Here is a 24,687-nt window from a genome sequence, read left to right on the forward strand (position 1 = left end):
ATGGTACGAAACTACTTTTGCAGTTGAAACTCCAAATGCTATAAACTTTTAAATTAATTTCTGTAGTTGTTCATGATTGTTCTTTCATTTAGTTTCATTAGAACTTCCTTTCCATTCAGATGAGATGGGTATATGTGTTGTTCAGAATGTATCTTTTTGACTGCCTTGGGACAAATCTAGAATCCCTTTAGTGTCTTACTACACGTTAATGAATTATGGTATAGGTCTCTTGGACAAAAGCATTTTTATTGGGCCAGATGTTGTAATTGTGCTACAAACTTTTGTTTTCTCCATAGATCAAAATATTATTATTAATGCTTCTCCATCTAACAACCTGCCATCAAGACGAGCTCACTCTCTGACAGCATCTGGATCACCTACTATAGGAGCTACATCATCTTCACCAGCAAGACCAGTTTCCTCTCCTGTAATGTCTTCAAGTAAGAGTCAGTCTAGGTAAGGACAAAATCAATTCTTTGATTTAAAAAGAAAAAAAGTTACTGTTACGTTAATTATCATCAAATCTCGTTTTCTTGCCAAACTGATGAAATCTGACAAAAACAATGCCAATAATGTTATTACCTTTTGGACAGACATCTAAAAAAACATTGTAGAACAACATAGGACATTTAAGCTGAAATACAATGAATCTGGGGATGGCTTTCTAGCAAGTCCCCAAGCAGCATGCTTCAGATTATGTCTGTTACAGAAGCAGATTGGAATGCTGTTCCAAAACTACACAAATATGGAGTTTAATTCTTTTCTCCAGATCTTCTTCAAAACATAGTTATAGATGTTTTCTGTATAATAAAAATCAACCGAAGTTCTGAGGTTTCTCAGCACAAGTCATTTCTACCTGGGGGAGTATTAACTTTTGCTGACATTCCTGGTGATGATTGCAGTGATGTCTCAGGGAATAGGAGGAACATATTTGAAATCTTTCTCTTACAGGCCTCTCCTCCTTAAACGTTCATTCTTTTTTGTATCCCTTAGGCAGTGCAAAAGGTCATGCTGTGATTGTGCAGTGATGTAGTGCACTAATATATTGATTCTATGAACGGTAATAATGGTGGTGCTGGTAGTAGTTGTAGTAATAATAATATAACAATGATAATATGTCAGGGATGTGGATGGTACTTTATGACATACAAGAAGACAATCTCAACAGAGGCCTTCCAGTGCCTTGTAACAGAATGAATACTGAGGTATGGTTACGGTATGAACCTTGGGGTTTCCAGGAAAGCGGTTGTAAACAGTGGAAGAGATTATTGTTGCTGGTAGAACATTTTTTTTTGAAGCAACATGTCTTATGTAATGTTTATGTTGTGTGTTTCTTGGGGATTTTTTTACACTTAAAACAGTTGGGTTTGGCAGTAGATCTGACTAGTAGAGCCACCTGTGGACGTCTGTGGTTGACTACTCCTTTTAACACTGCCTTCTGAGAGTCTTACTATGTTCTGTTCTTTTTGTTCTTCACTGTCATTCAGATTTAAGGATTGAAACAGCTTTCTTTTACATTACACTGAAGAAATGCTGCTTTACTGCCTTGGGAAAGTGCTTCTCTGTTTTGCAAATCTGCTTTTTGCTTTTATGCCAAAATAATTGCTGTTCTCTAAATGAGATTAAAAGGCTCAATGGAGAACTCGCATTCCTGGGGAGGACAGCTAATGTTCCTTTAAATCCTCTCAGTCCTGGGTTCCTGTACAGATCCCTGCACAGCTTAGCTCTGTGGGCCTCCCTGAATTATGACAGGTTTTCCCTGGCAAAATTGTCTGGAAACTCCACAGCATCGCTTAGTAGAGCACTCTCCAAGTTGATACAGCCCTTCTTGCTAGAATTTGCTCAGGCTACAGCTGTGTGGCTGTTTCATCTATCCTGAGGAAATATTCCTCAGAACAGAATTACATGTTTTATCCAGTACTTGACCCAGTTTTCATGAGCCGTTAGGAGACTTGGAGCACTGGAGAGAGTTTTAGTCTTGGTATTTACCCTTTGGACCCTTGATAAGCCTGAAATGTGCTTGCCAGTTTTCATGTATGTGGACACTTCATATGTGCTAAAAGAACTAAATATCTGTAGTGCCTCAGCTGCGATCGATATCTAAGCTATCAAATGGTAGGCTCCCTGCTTTGCTGCAAAGTCCTGTGATCATCTGCCTTGTATGTATATTAATTTACTCCTGGGATCTCTTAAGCAGTAAACCAGCTGGTTTACTCCAAGATGGAGTTTTAGATGCAGTTCTGGGAATACTTGCTCTTCTGTGCTTAGATAGTATGGATGGAGAGCTTACTCGGTCTCAAACCATCTACAGGACACACTCCCAGCAAGGATTGTACCTTCAGGCAATCTGCCCACAGGCATGGCGTGTCCTATTGCTTTGTGTTACATTAAATAAATGGCTTATGTCAGGCAATAACATATGCCACAGCTTATTTCAGCCCCTTCAGGTAGAATACACACTGAAAATAAACAGGCAAGCACCATGGGGCACCAAACAGACCTGAACCAATTGCTGGGCAGTGCAGAGCAATGTGAACGTAAGCCTTTCTGCTCCACTAAGGAAAAGTGACAGGTTGAATGCCTTTAGCAGTATAGATATAACCAACAGAGGAGCAGACTGGGACAGTGGTCCACAACCTGTGGTACATATAGACTGCGAGCAGTGTGATGTTCTTCCTGGAAGCTGCTTCCCTTAAAAGTGGTAATACACAAGCAAAGTAAGTTTGGGAAGCCATACAGACTGAACACTGACATCTTTTGTTTCTTTTTGCCTCATTTTTGTTGTTAATTCTGAAGTTTCATAGAAATCAAGTTATATACTTATATCTAACCAGTTTTGTCAGTAGCATCATAAATTAAGATAAAATGAAGCATCCGTTTTCCAAAGTAACAGAAAGTTGGAACGACTTAGATAATGAAATAAGCTAGGAAATACAGGATCCGCTAGGAGTGCTTGTATGCATTTGTATGGCTCTGCGCAGATCAGAGCCAACAGAGTTTATTAATTCGATTAGCATCAGAGTTTAGACTAAAACACTGACAAGACTTAATGGTTGGAGGCAGTGTTATGCATGAGCTGGTCGTGCATGTTAGGTGAGTGTGTGATCCCGTACAAAACTTAGAGCTTAGGAGAGCGGAGAGCAGAAGGGTCCCACTGGACTGCGCAGAAGCCATTGCAGCACGGAAAGCTTAGCTGATAACAAATGACTGTTAGCTGCAGTGTAGCAGCTAGGAGGAGGACAGCAAGAGAGATCTCTAGTTTTTTTCTCTTTCTCTTGCAATATAATATGTGCATCAATTTTCCCTGAGCAGTCACTTAGGTCAGTGTCTCCACCAAGTGACAAATGCTAAATAAAATAAAATTTCTTGAAGTGAAAAAAAAAAGTCTAAATATAATGATCGCCATTTAAAAAGAGGATGACCTGATTATCTTTGTTGTACATTTTAAATAATAATAATTCTTAAAGGTAGAGAATGAAAAATGGTGTTTTTACATACATAACTCACAACTTTGATATTCCTGACCTCCTTACAAATAACTTACATTGAGAATAAATCCTTGTACAATCCAGATGTCCAAATAATTTCCAAATGCAGGTAGCCTGCAGCTGTCTTCTGTCATTCTTTCAAAGCAGATGTGCATCCATCAGATTCCCAAGTTCTTTGGAAATCTAGTGCCACCTGTAAGGTGGAGAACACAAGGGAAAGGGTGGTAACTCCATTGGGAAACAGGTAACAGGATATGGAAAATTAGGGATGGGGGCCTTTTTATGAAGAGAGAGTGAACTGCCTCTCATTAGTTGTATACAGGTATAATCCAGACTGTTACTAGTTACAGTTTTGGTTGTTGGTGGTAGTGGGGTTTTCTTGGGTGTTTTGGCTTTTTTTTAACAACCTATATTTCCTACTGATGGAATGGCTATGGAAGGTACTCTTTATTGATCAGATCTGTGAAATGCTGAGCAGTACCATCTCCTGCTGGTCTTCCATTTGTTACTCTACAGTTCCAGTCCATTTTCTGGAGTCAAGATACTTTCCTTGTCATGGTTTATTTTTCTTGTCTGATAAAAATGTTAGGAATTATTTTAGCCAAAAGGTTATATACAGTATGTCAGTACTTGCCAGAGTGATGCCAAGCAAGTTGAACATTATCAGCTAAAGTAGATGGTATTTTTTAATACTTTTAGATCACATACTGTTTTCATTTGCATGCATCCATTCCAGGCCAGGAGTGAATTGAGGAATCTGATCTAGCATAGTTATGTAAAAACAGACTGCTTGCAGCAAGTGGACAGGACAAGAAGCTGGTCCTGTTTTTCTGTCACAGCTGTTGGAACTATTTGTGCTGAACCTGATGGCAGAATTCCTACATTTATGAATTTGTAGATTTGAATGTTACAGAGCAATTAAGTCTGACACACAGTCACTCAGTCTGATACTTTGAAACAAATTTTCTAGCTTCTGGAGTTAGTTATGGTTTGAAGTGGACAATTCTTGATATTTGTGCTGGCTGCTTTGGTCCCTCCCTTTTCAGGATGCTGGTGCTGGCGGATCCCATTCCTGCAGTGTGTGTTCATTGGTGTTTAGGCCCAGGAAGAGGCTCAAGAGCTCAGCCCATCCTGCTGTCATCATTGGAAATTAGTACATGAAATTCACTAAGGACTTGCTCATACTGCTCAAGGAATAATTCAAGTCGGGGCCTAACTACACTTAAATCCTGTAGTAGCCTAAAGGTTTTGAGATGTGGCTTTTGGAAATGTACTGGTTCTGTTTAAAAAACTTTGTTCAGCTACACAACTTAGGTTAGCAATTGCAGTTATAAAGAATTTGACTGGGCTTGGTATTACTGAAGTCAACTAAATAATTAGCAGCAAACAGCTATTTGTTTCTGTCATCATTTTCTGCCTTTGCTCTCAAGAAACTCCAGTTTTCCTTTCTTTCCTTCAGCCCATGAAGCTGAAAGGAGGAAATCATTAGAACCTCATTTCTAGGAGGAAATGGCCTCCAGAGGCTACTGTCCAAGCCTAAAAGAAGAGGAGGACAGTAGCTTGATCTGTCTTTGTGGTATCTGATGATAATCCTGACTGTTCTTGGGAAGTATCCAGGAAACCTATGGGCTAGGAAACAATGAGGGTTGAGTGCCAGGAAAAGGGAAGGGTTATCCTTCTTAAAATCTGCACCTTTAATGCTTCCAGGTGCAAAAAGAAAATACTTCTTTTCCTTGCATATCCAGTCAGAATATTACTATTATATTTTGCCAGTGCAGAGCTTTAAAGAATTCTACATCCGTTTTATTTTTCCATTAGCAAATCTTCAATGAACTTCATAAACAGCCTGCACTACAAGAATACTGGCATTGTTTTCTTTAAATGGAAAATGAAATTGCTTTCATTTGTGCCATTTGCATCAGACTGTTTTGCACATGGAAGAGTTTTAAATAGCGTGTGTATACATTATTAATTCTGGCAAAGTCTGCAGTTGTCTTGAGGGAAAAGAATAGCTGTTATGAAACAAGAAGGTATAAACTGTCATTATGCATCTTACAAGATACTTCTTTATTTACTGCTTCCAGATGTTGGTAATAAATGCATTAAGGAGAGCACAAATAAAGTATTAATGCAGTAATGCATAATATTTCAATAAGTGGAAATTTAACATAACCAAATTACAGCAGTCTCTTTCTGATTTAGCACATGGAGCAGCAGTAGCTGGCATGGCCGCGTTAAAGGAGGAATGAAGGGGTTTCAGAACTTCATGGTGTCTGACAGTAACATGACTTTTGTGGAATTTGTAGAGCTCTTCAAATCTTTCAGGTAAAATATATTTTTATTCTGTACTCATCTCATTTATCTAAGTTTATAAAAGAGCAAAAATTGAACTTTTCAACTGTTTTTGCAGTGTCCGTAGCCGCAAGGATCTGAAAGACCTTTTCGATATCTACGCTGTGCCTTGCAATCGATCCGGTTTAGAGCCTACTCCACTTTACACTAATTTGAAGATTGATGAAAATAGCAGTGGATTCCAGCCTGATTTAGGTTTGTTAAAGAGGAAAATATAGCTGTTAGACTGCTGAACAGCTTCAGTTATTGGCCTTAAGAAAAAGTATCTCAGTCAGTCTTATAAAGAACTCTCAATTGTAAGTTAAAGTAGAGGATTGCTGCCGTATCTCCGCTAATACCTAGTTAGCAGAATGTAAGACAGGTTCTTTGTTCAGAAATGAAGGGGAGGAAAAGTATTCCTGCTTTACATTAGCCAGATATATTTGTAATGGGTATAGCAGAGGCATAAAACTTGTTGCTGAGCTGCTGGGCCCAACATGGGGATCTGTATCTGCTTGCAGGAGCTCTGGAAGGGTAAAACACTAAGCAAGTGCAGGGAGGAGAAATGAGGAGGCTGTGCCTGGTGTCTCATTTGGTTGTGGTTTTCCTATCTGGTTTCCTAGTAGATCTGCTTTACATGGGTCGGGGAGTAGGAAACCTCTGTCCACCTTTACATTCCCCAGTTACCATAATCAAAGGCTGGAGCTTTGCCCCCATTTAAAGAAAACAGTCTTTCTGCCAAGCAACCTGTGGGGAGGGTACAGTACAACTGACATATAGGACTGGAAGAAGATAAACCGTGACTGCATAGGAAGGGAATGGGGTTGTGCATCACGAGAGGCTATGAGAGGCTTTGAGGAGGTACGTGCCGGTGAGAGGAAGCAGGAGGGTCCTGGGTGACAGTGTGTGAGGGGCTGTGAATCCATGTTAAAGGATTCCAGGATTTTCTGTATAGTAATTGAACACTTACAGTCCGCTCCTGCTGCTTTCCTGCACACTTAACACTCTTTTTTCTGTTAGTGAATAGAAACAAGATGGTTTTCTTCTAATTTACTATGTCAGTGCTAAAATGGTCAGATATTGATGTGTATTATATTCTATACAGTGTATAGAATACACAAATTATATAGCTTTTTTTTTTGCTTTTAAGATTTGTTGACTAGGAACGTTTCAGACCTTGGTTTGTTCATTAAGAGCAGGCAGCAGCTATCAGATAACCAGAGGCAAATATCTGATGCTATTGCTGCTGCCAGTATCGTAACCAATGGTACTGGAGTTGAAAGCGCATCGTTGGGAATATTCGGAGTGGGAATACAGCAGCTAAATGATTTCCTGGTGAATTGCCAAGGAGAACACTGCACCTATGATGAAATCCTCAGTATTATCCAGGTCTGTAATACAAACATCTTGCAATTCCTTCTACTCAAACTCTTCTTACTTCTGTTTTCCGTGCCAACCTTGTCTGCCTTATATTCAGAATAGCATATCTGTGTGGATATCTCCCTTCACACCAATGTTGTCACTACAGTTTATTTGAATTTAAAATTTAATACAATCTTTATTGCGGGCTATAAAATTGTGCAGATGCCCATAAATATGTCCGTAAAAAGAAAAAAAAATTCATGCAACTAAAGTTTCTTTGGCTATGTGTGCTTTCCGTGGAAAGGGACATTACCTCTTGGGAAAAGAATTCATGACAATGCGTTGTTTTCTCCTTGTCTGTGACTACCTTGGATAGAGCTTAACCCTGATTTGGAACTTAAAAAACCACCATTTCCATGTATGTTTATTTTATTATTAAAAATTTTGCAGAGCAAACATGGACATCTTATTCCCTTATATACAATGGCTGAAGTGATTGGAAAGTATGTATAAAAATTTGAATTCCTCCAAACATGCATAATATACTCCAAAATTAAGCCCCCACTTAGCAGTTAACAAAGGTTAAAATTTGTGTATTTCAGCTGTCGATTTATAATATAGAATTGCAAAATTTAAAAGGCAGGCATTCTAAAGAAACATCAAGTTAGCACACCATAAGTCTCTATAATTCAAGATGGTGATGTGGTGTGTTTAAGCACAATAGATAGGAGAAGGGTGCCTGATTATAGATTCTTTTTAATTCCAGTTTAAGTGCTGACTCTGCTTTGAACAGGGGGCTGGATTGGATGACCTCCCAACATCGTTTTCAACCTGAATGTTTCTGTGATTTAGTTATGAGGTTAATATAGTTATTCAGTGATTTGTAAAACAAGCATGAGCATACTTCAGACATGTAACTACTTTATCCCCAAAAAGACTGGTTTTAGTTAGTTCAATGAGCAAACTACACTATGAAAATACGAAAAAGCCATTATTATGTGTCTCTCAAACTTCTTTCTCCTTCTAGAAATTTGAACCTAGTGTGAATATGTGCCAGCAGGGGCTGCTATCTTTTGAAGGATTTGCAAGGTAATTAATTATGTGTTAATTTATATATATGTATGTATAAAGATGTTTTGTATGTATGAAAGTCACAAAATACTCAGCTCAGCATAAAATTTCCTCACATCTTCTCACCTCTAGATTTTTGATGGATAAAGACAACTTTGCCTCCAAAAACGATGAGTCACAAGAGAATACTGAGGACTTGCACTTTCCACTATCATATTACTACATCGAGTCTTCACACAATACTTACCTTACTGGCCATCAGCTTAAAGGGGAGTCCTCAGTAGAGCTCTACAGCCAGGTATGCAGGATTGGATCATTGTGTAGTTTTCAACATGAACTTGTTTGTTTAACTGGCAAGTCACAGAAGCATGACCTTTTTGCTTTGAAAATCTAAATGTCCTAAACCCCTGCTTGCAGAATGTTGGAAAACATGATGTGTGGGAAAGCTGCCTGTAAGCACAGTTGTGCTCAAATGCCTTTTCTAAGGCAAAAAAAATGATTTTAGTTTGAGATTCATAGCATTCAGACACCAGTCAGTCTGACCCAACCTACTAAAATTAGACTTTCCCACAGGAAAGACACTGATCTAATATTTTAGTTCATTCAGATGTTAAAAACACTACTCAAATACTGTACATTGCACTGCAAAGACAAATTTCAAATGGAACTATAACTTCTAAAAACATTACTTCTAGGAATGTTTTACAGTATTTTAGCCTTTATGCCTGATTGCTGGTGAATAGGAAAAGAAAGATTTCTCCCTAGGGCTTTTAGCTCTGTGTTTGTTTGTGTATGTATATATATTTGTGTGTCTGTGTATTTACCAAACGCTAGAGAAAGCATCAAACTTCCTGTGAGTAGTGTTTTCGTTACTCTAAATGTTAATGACTCACCATTGAGAAGGGCTCCTCTGGCGTCTCATGTGCTGCTTCGCCTGGAGTTACAAGACAGAGGGTGAGGCTGTGTTAGGAAAGCCCAAATAACATCATTACATTGAAAAATGCAATTGCAAAGGAGGTTCCTGTAGTAGCACTGCACAGAGCGGTGTGAGTACCATATTGAAAAGAGATGAGAAGTGAGACAGAGGTCAGCTGGCTCCAGAATTTGCACGATGCGGGAAAGCTTCTTCCTGTCCCTCAAGTAGTTGTCATCAGAAGAGAAGAGGCACTTTGTTCTGGCTCGGTGCGTCTGGCTCTCGCAGAAGTGCTGATGTGCCAGCTACGGACACAAGTGCCTGAAATCCAATTATTCAGGTTTTGAATAGAAGTAATTTTTTCTTTGTTCATGAATGTTTTTGCTGGAAATTATTTTTGTTGTAGAGATCTTTGTTTTCAGTAAAATATTTAATTGTAATACAGATAACTCTTCCAATGATAGGCATGCTAAATATTGATAGCAATCATAAGCTGAGCTGCCAACAGATGGGTTAGCTTATCTTTCCCTCTGTCCTTCCTTTTGCTTTCTTTAGTGGTTTTCTAGCAAATAGAGCTTTCTAAAATAAATAAATGAATAAATAAAGAATGGATGGATGGATGGATAGATGGCTGTAAATTAGCTTAATATCATTAAATAAGATGACCTGGCACATTTCCATTCTGTCTGTCCTTATGGAAATTATCCAGAAGACATTATTTTCAGACTTTCTTCTATTTAAAAAATTAACAACAACAATGAAAAGAATCGGCAAACAAACTGCAGATACTGTGCCCATAAGCTGTCAGGGTAGCAACCTGGAATAAATTGTTATGTTGCTTTATAGCTGCTTTTGCAGGTAGAAATACAGAAACGTTTCTCTCCCTTAGAACATTAAGCTATACATTAAGAACTACTTTCTGCAAACAGATTCCATGTGTCCTGTAAGATACCATGAATTTCAAAGCTTTGTGGTACTCCTACTAAGAACATAAATGCTCTCTTAATTTTCCCACTCTTTCCCGACCTAGGGAATGCAGTTAGCTGGGGACTGTAGTTTCTGTGGGCTGTGTTTGCTCCACAGCGATTGCTCATTCCAGCACTTTTGCTGAATCTCTGGGCTTTCGTTTCGCTCTGCACTGTCTTCTGCTTTGATGGCGTGAGACTGTGGCTTATATGTGCTTACACTGTTCAACTGCGTTGTAGGTTCTTTTGCAAGGCTGCAGAAGTGTGGAATTAGACTGCTGGGATGGAGATGATGGGATGCCTATCATTTATCACGGGCACACTCTTACTACTAAGATCTCTTTTAAGGTATGCTATTAATTGCACACAGAAACAAAAAGTGAAAAGAAAATTGGTAGCTTTCTCTCTAATGAAGGAAAAATTAGCCTACTAGAAAAGTGTAAATCCCAATGGACTAAATTCTTACAGAATATGAACTATGTACTAAGTTAGACATGAGCTGCTCAATTGTAAACATTATGATTTTCAAATTTGTTTTGGTAGCATATGTACTATAATTTTCTGTCTTTTTATTGTCAACCCAAGTAGCTGTTACCAGTTCTGTTGTAACAAGATGGTAGGTTGATCTGTAGGAGCTTGTTTTGAAAGCAAATTGTGGATTCTTTCTTCCTAGAGGGGAAAAAACAGATGCCTTCCTTTCTCTGCTTTCAACTAACAGTAAGTTCACTGAATGCTGCAAAATAATCACGTGTTCTTTCAATGGCCTTTCTTTCTCAACAGGAGGTAGTTGAAGCTATTGATCGAAATGCGTTTATCACATCTGACATGCCAATTATCATATCAATAGAAAACCACTGTTCATTGCCTCAACAACGTAAGATGGCTGAAATTTTCAAGGTAAGCTATCAATTGTGGTAAATTATTCTAAGCATGTACCTTGCGATTTTCCATAATATATTGCATATTCTTGATATTTCAGAATGTATTTGGAGATAAGCTGGTAACAAAGTTTTTATTTGAGAGTGACTTTTCTGATGATCCCATGCTTCCTTCACCTGGCCAACTGAAAAGAAAAATCCTGCTTAAAAACAAGAAGCTTAAAGCCCATCAAACACCAGTGGATATATTGAAACAAAAGGTAAAGTCCTTCCTGAATAGCAAGCAGTGAGACTTAACATTTGTTAGAAATAACTCATTTGTGTTTGAAGTTTTTGCCATTCCAATGTGTACAGCAGAATAGTCTAATGCATGTTCTTGCTTGGAAGACTCACAATGGATTGCAACACCTTCAAATAAGTAGACGAGACATATAAGAAAGTATAGATACAGTATAACAAAATTGTAGAGTATTAGTTTTATAATATTACGATTAGCACCACATGCCCTATGTGATAAATATAAATGAAGTTTCACTCTGAGGCTATAACGCTTGCTATTCATGTTTGTTGAGAAATAGTGATAGGCATTGAGTATGTGTGTATATATACAGTATGTATAATCTGTAGAATATATGTAGAATTCTGCTGTTTCTTTTTTTTTCTATTCAAGCCAGGCAAATACTCTCTTAGTCCCTTTTTGGGGAGACTGCTATTCAAGTAGTGCTTACACCTATATGAGAGTTTTTTGATTTCTAAAGAATTAGGGCTGCATCTCTGGTAGCTGCAATTTAACCGTGTCTATAGTTAGTCAGCAATTAGATTGAATCCTTGAAAACTAATTACTTTTAACAAAAATGTGAACAGAATTGAATTAGAATTGAATTCTTGTATCAGAATAAGTATATCACACTGATCATTTAATCTTTAAAAAAACTTTTAAACTGTTTCCAAAACAGCATACCTCAGACAGGAAAAAGGCAGTCTTGCTCTGAATAATGTGCAAAGTGGACATTGTCCCATAATTAATCAGGTTTCTTATCTTATAGAGTGTTTTTCTGATACAAGTTTTCTTTATATTCAAACCTTAACATGAGATTTTAGTTTGATCTTAACAATCTTTCTTACTTCTCATATCTACTCAGTGCTTTCATATAAGTAAAATAAGAAGCAAAGAGTGATGAAAACTGTTTTGCTTTTTAAAAGTACTTACCAATAATGTAACAAGTGGTTCTGTTGCTGTAGGCTCACCAGCTGGCACATATGCAAGCACAGGCTAGCAATGGTGCTAGCAACCCCACGCCTGCCAATGAAGAGGAAGAAGATGAAGAGGATGAATATGACTATGACTATGAATCTCTCTCTGATGGTAACAATATATATTTATTTATTTATTTATTTATTACAGTGCTGCTGTTAGAACTATAGCAATAAGGCATTTAAATATTCTAGTTCAGGAATGATGTGTTAAGTTGATCTTACCTTGTGAAGGTGTACTAAATGTCCTCGGTGGCGCTTTGGTGCAGTAGTCTGTAACACTGTGAAAATGACTTGACTGTGTAGAGAACTTGAGTCTGACTTTTAACTCCAACCATTAGATGTTTTAACTCTGCAGTGTATGCTAAACTGCAGTCTTTATATGTATTTTATATTGTTTATATTATGCCAAACTGATTGTGTTCATAGTGTACTCTGTCTACCTTTGCCTGTATTGTCTTTCCTAAGGAGTTTAGACACTTGAAGGCTCAAGGTTCACAACAGGCTTAGCCCATGCATCTGCATGACTGCCATTAAATTGACCTAAGATGCAGATTCTTCAAAGTCCTCTTTCATTACTGTCTAATCCCAGAAATCCCTGAGGTACCTATTTTAGTTACACTTTCAGCATCAGCTATTAGCTTCATGCATAAAGATAGAGAAGCCACTGAGTCCCTGGCTTGTTTAATAAAAATGGCTTTATTAAAGTTTTAGCTGCTCAGTGAAAAAATGGCAAGACATGCCTTACTGGCTTGCCTTTGGAAGTTCATGTGCTGTCTATGCTTCAGCTACTTTAGCCTTCAGGAGCTGGCAGTTTAGCATAAATCCACCTTTAGGGGCAGTTTGTGAGTTGGATATAATGATTGGCATGCCAGAGGTGATAAAAACCACTGCAGTTAGTAACTCCCACTACTTCCTTAGCTCACCGATTCAGACACGTTTGATTAAACTCCAGATGAAGAACAGAATGTACCAGACTGAGGTGGCTGAGTAAACCTATAAAATTATAGGTTTATAAGCAAATGTTATAGGTAGAAATGTATGGTCCAACATCCCTAATAGTCAGCAGTTTTGGGTGTTGGGATGGTACAAGGGAAGTGGACCACGACTAGTGGCTGGATCCTCTCTTTAAACAGCATCTCCCATTGCCTCTCTCAGAAAGAAAGTGCCGAACTAGGTGGGCCATTGGTCTGATGCAGCTGGGCATGTCCTCCTAGGTAAACAGTAAAGTACTTCACTCATTGAACCTTTAAATCTAATTAAGTCTAGTAGGTACCTGTTTAAGTTCTAAGTACCATGTTCAGAGAAGATGTAAGGCTCGAGCATGCCCTGCAGCACAGGACTTGCTTCCAGTTGGTGTCTTATTTACATTACTTGCTTCTGTGTTAGTGATTTAAAAAATAGTCATGAAATTAATGAATGCAGTTCAGGACCTGACACTGCTTGTGAGATAGCAGTATTATTTATACTAATATGGAAATTTATGAATTTGGTGCTGGTGGTGCCTTCAGCTGCATTTTGCTAGAAAGTTGACCTAACTGGCTCCTTGAGAGTACTCCTTGTATGCGACAGGGTGGAGACAATGCAGCTGTAAACTGCTGTGGAAAACTTTGATCTTTGTTAACACACTTACTGGGAAAATATTGCAAGCTAACGGCAGTACGTGATTTTTGAGCAATGTTGTAGTTAAGAGAAGGTTTGAGATATCTGAAGCTAGCAAGAAACATTCACACCTTCCAATATATGAAGGAATCTGTGGCATGGTTTACTGCTTTATTACAATGATTATTCTTTGAGATCTTTAATTACGTTAATATTTTGGCAAAACTAATCTAAATAATGGTCTGTAAACTTTCTAAAAGATACTCAGTTTTATTTTCCTTACTGATACATTAGGTTTGCATAAGGCTAATAGTTTTACAACTGACACTTATTTTCATTTCTCTGGCTGTAAATCTTAATTTCCTTTACTCTTATTCCCTCTCTGACTCCGTTTCCCTGTAGCCGATGTCCTTAATACTTCTCCTGCTCCTAACAGCCAGGAAGGTAAAGGCCATTTGGTTGAGCATTTTAACTGCATGAAATCAGCACTGCATCTCCAGCCTGTTAAATGCGACAGTGTGAATATGGTTTCTACTTCATGTTAAAAATGCAATCAGATATTTTTATATGGCATTGTGAACTCGTCAGGAACTGTTAGAAGGCTGCATGTGTGACACTGGTTATGCATAAAAATAATATGGTCAAAGCATCACAAATATCAGGAATGAAATAAAACCATTCCTTTTGTGACAGTTACGATATTTTGGACCAGAAAGACTAAATTAGTAGGTGTGTTATTCTCTGATAAATATGTAGCTTTGAAGAGGAACTTCTGTAGACGTAAAAAATACTAGTGAATGTAAGGAGAGGAAAGAGGAAAAACTTGCTGTACAGAGAGGTGTACGTTTAATGCGGTTAATTGTGTTTGGACTTCAGCAATTCTTTGTTGTTCAGGAATATCAGGTTTTTTTCAGATGCAAAGCTTAATTCATTAGTTGATTTTGTTTTAAGCATCTTCCGAGCACAAAAGGATGGGCTTTAAAAAAAGTGCAACATATTAACCGAAGCTGAGCATTAAATTTTTGAAGTTGGAATTTACTACTAAAACAGAATGCTTTGACCAGTAAATGCATTATTTTGGCATCTGGTTATTCAGATAAGATTCACAGAATTGTCCACAGATGTTGTTAATTCAAACTAAATTTCCAGTTGAAATTTTGGCTTTATGTTTATTAAAATCCCATTAATTTTTAGATAACATTCTTGAAGACCGACCTGAGAATAAATTATCAAGTGATAAGCTGCAGTTTGAATATATTGAAGAGACTGCCAAACGAATAAAGAAGGCTGATTGTGCTACTTACAATAATAAAGGAAAGGTAGTTCCACTTTTTCCCCCTTTTCTTCTCAGCCACACTTTGATACATCAGATGGCAAATGCACTTTAATGGAGACAAATAGTAGAAAGCATGGAAGCACACCAGAGAAAACAGATTGAATAGAACAAATGTTCAACAAACTGTTCAAGAAAAGTCCTCAGAGGTTATTGTATATACAGGCTGTTTGGCTGAAAATTTTAACTGTCATTGCTCTCAATGAAAGACCTCATTAAAGCTAGATCCAGAAGTTTATTTAGATATCTAATTTCCGGTAACATTAATGGAACTGAAGATTTTATCTGAATTTTCAGCATCTTTGTGTATCTAAATAACTTTGAAATACCACACTGTGATATCAGATAGCCACACTACCTTTTCTTAAATCATCTGACAACTGAACCAGTGCATTGCTGTTTAGTAAATTGTAGTTTCTCCTGAACGTGGATGCTTTTTGTCTAAATGTTTGTAGAACTGACTCTGATTGAGGCCTTTGCACAGTACCACAGTATTAGTAACAGGTAGTGACTCATAAACCTTCACACAGACATGTGTTAGGTGATGACATTAAACCATGCAGGAAGAATGAGATAAAGGATTTTAAGGACATAATTAAGACATGCAAGAGTACTTTCACATTCAGTAATTTTATTGTTATATGTTCTTGGAATTGTCACTTAGGTTTACGACATGGAGCTGGGTGAAGAATTCTATCTTCCACAAAATAAGAAGGAAAGCAGACAGATAGCCCCAGAGCTATCAGATCTTGTCATTTACTGTCAAGCTGTCAAGTTCCCTGGTAAGTACACTGCCCTGTTTTATTCCTTTCAGCTTTCTACGTCTTGGAGACATTATGTTTATGTTTTGAATTAGTTAGTACAAGCATTTTCAAATTGAAGTCGTCGAGGAGCTTTTTTCTTGATGGGAAGTCTACGTAATAATAGCTCCTGGCTGAGAAGTGATATTCATAAATTATGTGAAGACATCATGTTTGTCATATTAAAACATTTACAAAAGTGAAATTTGCCAGTCTTCACAACTTAGACAACTGCTTCATTGCCAAATGACAGATGACAGAAAGCTGTATCTCAAGAGCTCAGAGTTTCCATGTAAGGACCTACTGAATTAGGAAGGAAAATAGTCTTAAAACCTTGCAGGAAGAGCTTATCACGTTTCTTTAAGTGACTTCAGTTTAGTGTGTTTCACCTTTGCCTACAGCTGCATCTTCTGTTCTTTCCTAGGTGGATAGGAGGGGAGCCATTTGGGGGGTAAAGCAGCCTTTTCTTGGGGTGGGTGAGGACAGCTGATTACACACTCACACACACTCTTTATGGAAGGTTTAAGGAAATAGGAGAGTCTTCTTTTGTACAGTAGGAAGAATAATGTTTGCAGAGGAAAAGGAGGGAATCACTGAAGAGAAGATCACTGGTAGTTACTTGTTCAGTACTGAAACGTGAGGTTGAGTATGTTTTGGCTCATCCTGTGTACATAATTACTTTTAAATTGAGAATTTATTGTTTATTGGTGTGTTTAATGTTTTGAATGAAAAATCTGCTTTTAAATGGAGTGGTTCTCTGTGGAAAAGTTAGCACTTCTGCCAAATCATGATCTTATGCAAATAGAACTATAATCAGATTAGAGAAGTTAACCAAACATAAAATAGTGTCAAATAGGCAAGATAAACATGGTGAAAAATGGAGAGACATTCTTTTATAATCTTCTATAACTTCAAGAATTGCAGGTGTCACTTGTAAAAATAATAACTTCTAAAAATTCAAATCTGATACTCTTTTTAATTAAATCTGCAATGAGATATCTTTCAAATAAAATATTTTTTAAAAGAATGATATTGAAGATGAAACAGAGAGAGTTTAATTTGTTCCAAGCGTTTTGACACACAAAGTCGTCCCAGTGTTCTAAGAAAACTTTAAAATATTTCAGTTTTTTAATGTGATTTCAGTTATAAAAGAAATATCTGCTTTCCTTATCAGATTTCTTCCTCTTGCTTTAAAGGGGACATGAACAGAACAAGTAAGAAAATTATTTCCTTTCACAGATGAACACATGAAGCTGTGGAAATTAGTTTTTGAACAAACTTTGTCTTCCTTGAGATAAATACTGCCTTCTCTGCAAGATATGTAGACTACCCTGGCCACCATGCTATTGATTGGATTCCTCTGCTCAGCTGGAGGGCACAGACATGGTGCGCTGCCATACCCCATGTCCCTTAATAATGAGAACAAGGCTGATAGATCATGACTATGTAGCTCTATTGACCAGGTTACCAACCAACTCAGAAAATGCAAGAGTTTTGGAAATAGGGAGGGTGAAAATATTTTATTTCTCTTGTCTTCATGTATTTCTGTTCTGCATTTACAGTTGCCTGTGTCCCTGAATGTTAATCACTGATTTGTGTCTATAAAAAGAACAGAGACTATTATGTTCACTTACCCCAGCCTACTGAGTAACATAGACTTCCCTAAGTACTCCCTGGTCAAAACAGAATTTATCACGTGGAGAAAATAACATTTCTTGTTTATAAAATCTCTGGTAACAAGGAACTCACCACAGTTCTTGTTGTTTCAGTGGTTTTTGACCCTTACAGTCCTTGCTTAACTTCAGTTTCAGTCTGATGGATATCATCTAAGAGGGTGAAGGTCTGTTCTTTTGGGTCACCTGAGATGAGGGCAGTGAAGCATACTTGAGCACAGTACTGCTATAACCAACTGGCACATGGCTCATTGCCTTGGTGCTGAGAATCCTTATGCAATGAGAAAAGAAAGTCGAGTACGCAAAAACAGGATCTGCACAATCAAGTGCAGAGAGCAGAGAGTCACCTGGGCTAACCAGCATGAAACTCGGTCACCATCTCCATTGTATCAGACTATCTGCCCCTGTTGTGTCACTTTTCAAGAAATTAAAGTGAATGTAAAAAGGACACTCTGCATAGAAAAGTACTGTACATTCTTTTTCAAGGTCTGCAAACCCGAAGACTAACTGGCTGTTGGTCTGAAACACTTGGTGAGAAGGTGACAATTACAGTTTAACCTGTTACTTTAGCATGGTTAGAAGAAGGAGGGCAGGGAAGTTTGCCATCCTCTGCATCAAAAATCTAAAAGCAGTAAAGTAGTGTGGTTATATCTAACACAAGAGATGGGTACTAAATTCTGTAACTCAAAGGATATAGCATAAAGGTTGTAGGGAAATACAAAAACATATACTCTGTCATTGCAGTAGCATGATAGGATCTATGTGCAGTATGGTGGGATCTAAGCTGGTCCTGGTTTGGCCAGAGAGTTGGACCAAATGACTTCTAGATCCTTGCCAATCTCCATCATTTAATGAATTTATGGTTCTATGAGTAGGTGATGCTGTATTTTGGAGTCAAGTTTAAATGGGAGTCAGAAGTGGAGCTTTCCTTTGTGAGGAGGTGTATCACGTGCAAAGCAGGGCCATGGGAAAGACTGAAAGAAAACTCCCAGCTGCAATTTGCCCTGTGGCCATCACATTGTGTTCAGTTAACTCTGATGATTTGCATTGTACTCTCTGGTGTTTTTTGAGGTTAGTCTGTTTCCTCAGTGACTGTCTCCACAACAGGATTTTGAAACCTGGATCTTGCTTGCCAAATCCATTTGATCCATTGAAAACTGGGATTAAATAGTGCTGGAATCACACAGTGCATAACTCCTCATTCTTCCAGTCAGTTCATGTTCTTTAATCTCAACTTCTACCATCTTCTGCGGTTTATGTGTATGCTTTGGCCCAAAGAGACAGTACATCTCCTACATTTATGTTGGAAAACATTTACATATCTTCTAAATTTTACAAACCCAAGCAATTCCATTGAGACTATCAGCATAATTTTATTAAGTACATGCAGGCATGCCGTAAAGATTGAGAGCTGAAAATTTACAGCTGTGGACAGACTTCAGTAGAAGAGAGTCCAATATATCCTCTTTTTGATTTACATTTGTAGTTGAAATACTAGTATTAAATCCAGACCCGTCTTTAGGCACATGTGAATTGATAGTCATTCATGAGGGTCGTTTCATGAGTCACAGTTAGGCAAATGACAGGGTACTTGCTTTGTTATGTTTTAAATCACAAGTACGTCTTGGGTCTCTGAGAGCATCCCACACCTCACGGCTGCGGGTGTAAGAGTAACTGTTGTGTATTTTGACTTGAATTTTGGTCTGCCGTGCGCTCTCTCCAAGTCAACAGAAAGAAACTGACCTTAAGGGAGATTAAGTCTGTTTACTTCACTGGGATTTAGGTCATGATTTTACTGATTATTTTGCTAGAATGCATGTATTTGAATAATAGCTATACTAGAGCTTTCCAGCTCCACTTCTAGTATATATTGTCCGTTAAATGCTTAATGGATTTTGCACATCTACCATATTTCCCATCGTTGAAATACAAATTCTAAACAAGAAGATAACTCTGAAAATATATTGAGGTTAAACTGTTTAACCAACAGCGTTTGGGCTTTTTCCTTTACATTATATCTTTAAATCATATTATTGTATTTACTTAATTATGTAGGTATCCTGTCCTAGATTAATACCATTATATTCACTACTGAACAGATTTATTACTTCTGTAGTAAGGATTATTTTTTTTTAATAGTTATTTTAAGGGTGAATACACTGGGACTCTTACTGCAGATTTTTTTTTTAGTATCGATTAGGATCGTTTGTAATTTGAGACAGAGCCACTACCTTCCTCAAGCCAAAAAATAAAATGGAGAAAAGTTACATTACAGAGAGATAACTGTATAATGTATTTCTTCATATAAATTTTTGTATACCTTATATATATAAACATACATAACATATGCATATATAAAGGCGTGTAAAGATGTTAAAATTATGGAGAGAAAAAACACTGCTTGCCCTGTGTACTATATAACAGGAGCGTTCATGCCTTCAAAAATAATGTAAAATATGATGGAAAATGTCATGCCCTCTTGGTCATGTTTTTTGGCTCATTTATTTTACATTTATGGGAACAGGCTTGTCAACTCTAAACCCATCTGGCTCTAGCAGAGGAAAAGAAAGAAAAAGCAGGAAGTCCATTTTTGGCAACAATCCTGGCAGACTGAGCCCTGGGGAGTCAGCTGCTCTTGCCAAAGCATCTGGAAAAGGTAAAGTTAGCATCTTCTTTCACCAGTCACGTGGAATGACTGTAATCCAACACATGTACCAGACCAAGTTGTTAAAAGATCAAATACTTTACAATGTGTAAGATGTTGAATTCTGGAATGGTTCTTTGTTAGCACAGCTATTACAGTAACACTATCATAACTGAAGTGTTGAGTGTGGAATGTTAAAATAGGATTACTTGGTCAGAAATATGAAAACCCTAATTCATAAATTATTCAAAACTAACATACATTTTAAGTGATGTATCTTAAAGTTTGTATTCTAAAATATATGAATGAGTATTTTTCAAAATACAAATGAAAGGCAGAACTGTAGGACTGGATCCAGAAAAGGATTTTTAGTGTCTGAAGTAGGACTTAGTTGCCTAAAATTCAGCCAAGTAATGTAATCATGCAAACTCCCGTGTTCCCCCTTGGAGGTATTTAGACTCCACAGGTGATTCAGTTCATGAATTTGGAAGTTGTACTTCTGTGCATGAACAGATGTAAAGAAATGCAAAGAAAGTACAGAAAAAGTTCTTGAGCAAGGATGAGACCCAGATCCCTTGCCTTTCTGGTGAATGTCATAAACGGAAAATTAGAGTTGTACCTTTTCTCGTACTCATTTTCTAGCTCAAGGAACATTGCACTTCCTTCAGTCCAAGGGCACGGCTGCAGCAGACAGGTTAGATTCCCTACTAGAGGCCGGTGTCCTAAAAATGAAAAAGTGTAGTGCCTAATTCTAAAGGATATAAGTATTTTTCTGGCTTTGTCGCCTAACTCTTAACAGCCTCTGTAGACTGCCTGTTTGGAGACTTAGCAGATGGTTTCAACCTTGCCTCCCTTCCTTGAAAAAATGTATAAATGAGAAGAATGGAATTTTATTCCTTTATTTTATTCAGGCCAATTAAGTATATATTTATGAAAATCATTGTTAGCACATCTAATCACAGTATCATTTCAAACATTATGTTTCCTCTCATGGATTGTTCTTTCTGTATAAGAAGGAATGCGACACACTGAGTAGTGTCATTTTCCAGGATCACCTTTTTCTACCATAACCAAAGTATGCACCCATACTTTACTAGAGAACATTGAATTTTTGGATTCTCTGGATCTGCAACTGTAACTTTAGGGTACTATTTATTTTCCAGGTCCTTTTGATGTCATGCGGCAGACCTGGGAAGATCCCTGCTCTCCTTACAACTCTCCAGCTTCTCTCAGTGCTATCATAAGGACACCCAAGTGCTATCATATCTCCTCACTGAACGAGAACGCTGCCAAGCGGCTGTGCAGGCGGTACTCTCAGAAGCTGATCCAGCACACCACCTGTCAACTCCTGAGGACTTACCCCGCTGCCACGCGCATCGACTCCTCAAACCCCCATCCACTGATCTTCTGGCTCCATGGTGTACAACTCGTGGCTCTTAACTACCAAACAGATGGTATGGGTACACGAACGCACATTTTAAAACATTTTAAATGTGAAATAAGTCCTTAAACTGTGAATTTGTAGTTGACATTTGCTTTTACCTGCTATCGTGAGGGGATGTACCTGTCTGTGTGCGCCCCAGCACAAGCGGGTTCGTACCATGACAATCTGGTCCTTCAGAGTAGTGATCCCAGAGTTCAGGAGCTTTATGCCAAGGCAGCAGATCTCTTGATAGCACAGAAGTTCCTGGACAGCAACACCTTCAATTTTTATTTTATTGCTGGAGGTTGGTTTTTTTTTTTCCCCATTCAAGTAGCTATTACCCCTTTCTGATAATTTCCAAGTATAAAAAGGTACTGAACTATTTTTAACTTAGAGGTGCTGCCTTCAATGCTGGTTTAATGTTGATCAGAACGTTTTCTGGCCATTTTCTATCCTGTCTTGTGTTCCTTCAGCTTTTTGGTGGGGGATCCATTAGGTCATCTACAAAGCTACTCAGTAATTGCTTTTTCATTCTGCAGTTCAGGGCAAATACCTAGAAACTTCTCAGAGAGTAAGTGTAGGCAAACCCTACAGTTGGATAAAGACAATGGAAAGGGATAGAAAAGAATGAACTGCTCTTACAGTTTTGTATAATTAAGTATTGGATAGATTGGATGCATAAATTATAGCTATCTCTGAAAAGCAAAAATGAATTGATAGTACACAACTAAAATGAAAAAAAATAATACTTAAAACATGTCGTCTTCACCGTTACAGTTTTTCCATTGTAGCATTGCTCTTGGTCAGTTTTGGCTGCCTTGCTTTCACAGATCTTCCTCTGCAGCTTAATGCAGCGATGTTTGAGGCTAATGGCGGCTGCGGATATGTTTTGAAACCTCCTGTTCTGTGGGATAAAAATTGTTCAATGTACCAGCAGTTTTGTCCATTAGAAAGAGATCTTGATAATAAGGAGCCAGCTATATATTCCTTAACAGTAAGTACATTAAAAGAGTATTTCATACAGCAAAACAGATAGAAGACAACTTTTAACTACAGTCTTTAACCAGCATTACAGTCATGCTTCTGTATGAAAAGATTGAAACTTTAATTGTTGCTTGTACTTCTGAAGGTCAAGCGTAACTAAAAGAAATTGGAGAAGGAGGGAGCAAATAATTGTCTTTATTTTATTTTATTGGCTGGTTTGTATCCATAGTTACTTTCACTGTTTCCTTCACAATATTTGTCGAAATCCAATCCTGAAAGCATTTTCCCTGGGACTACACAACTGTGTAAAATTATACATGTGCCTGGAGGTTTCACACATTTGTGAACGCTCCAGAAGATACAGAAAAAGCCATTATGAAAAGCTGTACTGAATCTTTTTTTTTTTTTTAAGTTAAATAATAAGATATATAATTCATGGATTTATGGCCAAAAAAAATGTATTCTAAGAAGCTAGTCCCTTCCAGGAAATGTTTCCGAAAAGCGAGATCCGTAAGAATTGAAAGCCTCCCAGCTGTGGTAATTGCACACCTAATTCTTGTGTTGTGTATGCCAAAGCAAGCCAGAGGTCGGTGCCATCGCCCCAGAGTGATGGAGAAGAAAATTTGATCCTTTTTGACTATGTTACTGGTACATTCTTTCTGGATTAACTTTCAGATGCCTCGAATGGTTACACTCATGATGTATAGTGTATTTTTTTCAGAGGAAAGATACCATAGCAACGGCATCAAGGGGGTTGAAGCAGCTCTGCTTCTGAAATTACTGCCCTGGCAATTACAGAAGTAGGGGAGCATTGTAATTAAGTCAGCATATTAACAAACTGTGCTTAGGAGTGTGCTAAACGATATTTAGCTCAGAATTGTGACAGTAAAATAATCACTCCACTAATTGGTTTCTTTGTGTACTCCTCGGCTTCAGATTGTGTCTGGACAGAACGTCTGCCCTAGCAATAGCACGGGCAGTCCGTGCATTGAGATCGATGTGCTGGGGATGCCTCTGGATAGCTGCCATTTCCGGACGAAGCCCATCCATCGCAACACTCTGAACCCCATGTGGAATGAACAGTTCCTTTTCCGGGTTCACTTCGAAGATTTGGTCTTTCTTCGGTTCGCAGTTGTTGAAAATAACAGCTCAGCTGTAACAGCTCAGAGAATCATTCCCCTGAAAGCTTTAAAAAGAGGTACAGTACAGTTTGTAGTGACACCCTATGCCAAAGTGGTCCAGCAGATTCCTGGACTCAGTCCTGCCGGAGGGATATTTTTAATCAGCTTGTATTTTTTTCTAGAGGAGACAGGGAGCAAATATCAGACAACATACTTTGCCCTGGCAGTACGGTGCTGATCCAGTAGACTTCTTGGGACCTGGAGGCTGCCCCAGTGACTTGTAAAAAGTCAGATCCTGTGCTGTTGCATAGACTGGGGCATGTAGCACGCAGTTGCTCTGATCCTGAGCTGTGGTTGTGAGGTGGTGTTCGCCTTGAGACTTGCTGCTTCCTTAGGAAGCTTGGAGTGGTTTCACTCCCTGCCTTGTCCTCTGCCCAAGAAACTGCTCTAACTGGTGATGCTGGGCAGAGGGGAACTGCACTTCTTGCAGTGGCTGGAAGGGAGGTGAAGGAAGGGTGAAAAAAGGTGAGAGAGTGTGGGGGAGGAAGCATCGTTAATTCTGTGACACCTGCAGGAGGGAGTTTCCATATTGCCAGCAGCTCTTCAGCAGAATGGTAAAAATACTTTCACGTTCACTTCGTGCTGCTGTAATACCACACAACTGTCTTGGCATTTGAAGAGATCTGGCCATGGACATGGATTTCCCCAGTGGGAATTTGTCTGTGTTTCATTCATAGTCTAATATTTAGCTATTTCCTGTATGAATATATTGATTATTACAGCAGAACAAAGGTAGGCAGCTACATGAGCCACTCAGCAGTTCATAGCATTTGGGTTATACTGTT

General features: G+C 38.1%; 1 protein-coding gene across 1 annotated transcript in view; it reads left to right on the forward strand.

Annotated features, from left to right (window-relative positions):
• Window positions 1-24,687, forward strand: part of PLCE1 (phospholipase C epsilon 1) — a 138,569-nt gene that overhangs the window by 106,508 nt on the left and 7,374 nt on the right. The window contains 17 exon segments of the mRNA XM_086616447.1: window positions 297-456; window positions 5,691-5,813; window positions 5,899-6,035; window positions 6,970-7,208; window positions 8,209-8,270; window positions 8,385-8,550; window positions 10,371-10,478; window positions 10,911-11,027; window positions 11,110-11,268; window positions 12,251-12,374; window positions 14,267-14,308; window positions 15,059-15,183; window positions 15,862-15,979; window positions 20,195-20,326; window positions 21,478-21,768; window positions 22,568-22,731; window positions 23,658-23,919. Of these exon segments, the coding sequence (XP_086472573.1) occupies window positions 297-456; window positions 5,691-5,813; window positions 5,899-6,035; window positions 6,970-7,208; window positions 8,209-8,270; window positions 8,385-8,550; window positions 10,371-10,478; window positions 10,911-11,027; window positions 11,110-11,268; window positions 12,251-12,374; window positions 14,267-14,308; window positions 15,059-15,183; window positions 15,862-15,979; window positions 20,195-20,326; window positions 21,478-21,768; window positions 22,568-22,731; window positions 23,658-23,919 (2,529 nt within the window).

The sequence above is a fragment of the Tauraco erythrolophus genome, chromosome 9, assembly GCF_009769465.1.
Source record: "Tauraco erythrolophus isolate bTauEry1 chromosome 9, bTauEry1.pri, whole genome shotgun sequence".
NCBI classification, from domain to species: Eukaryota; Metazoa; Chordata; class Aves; order Musophagiformes; family Musophagidae; genus Tauraco; species Tauraco erythrolophus.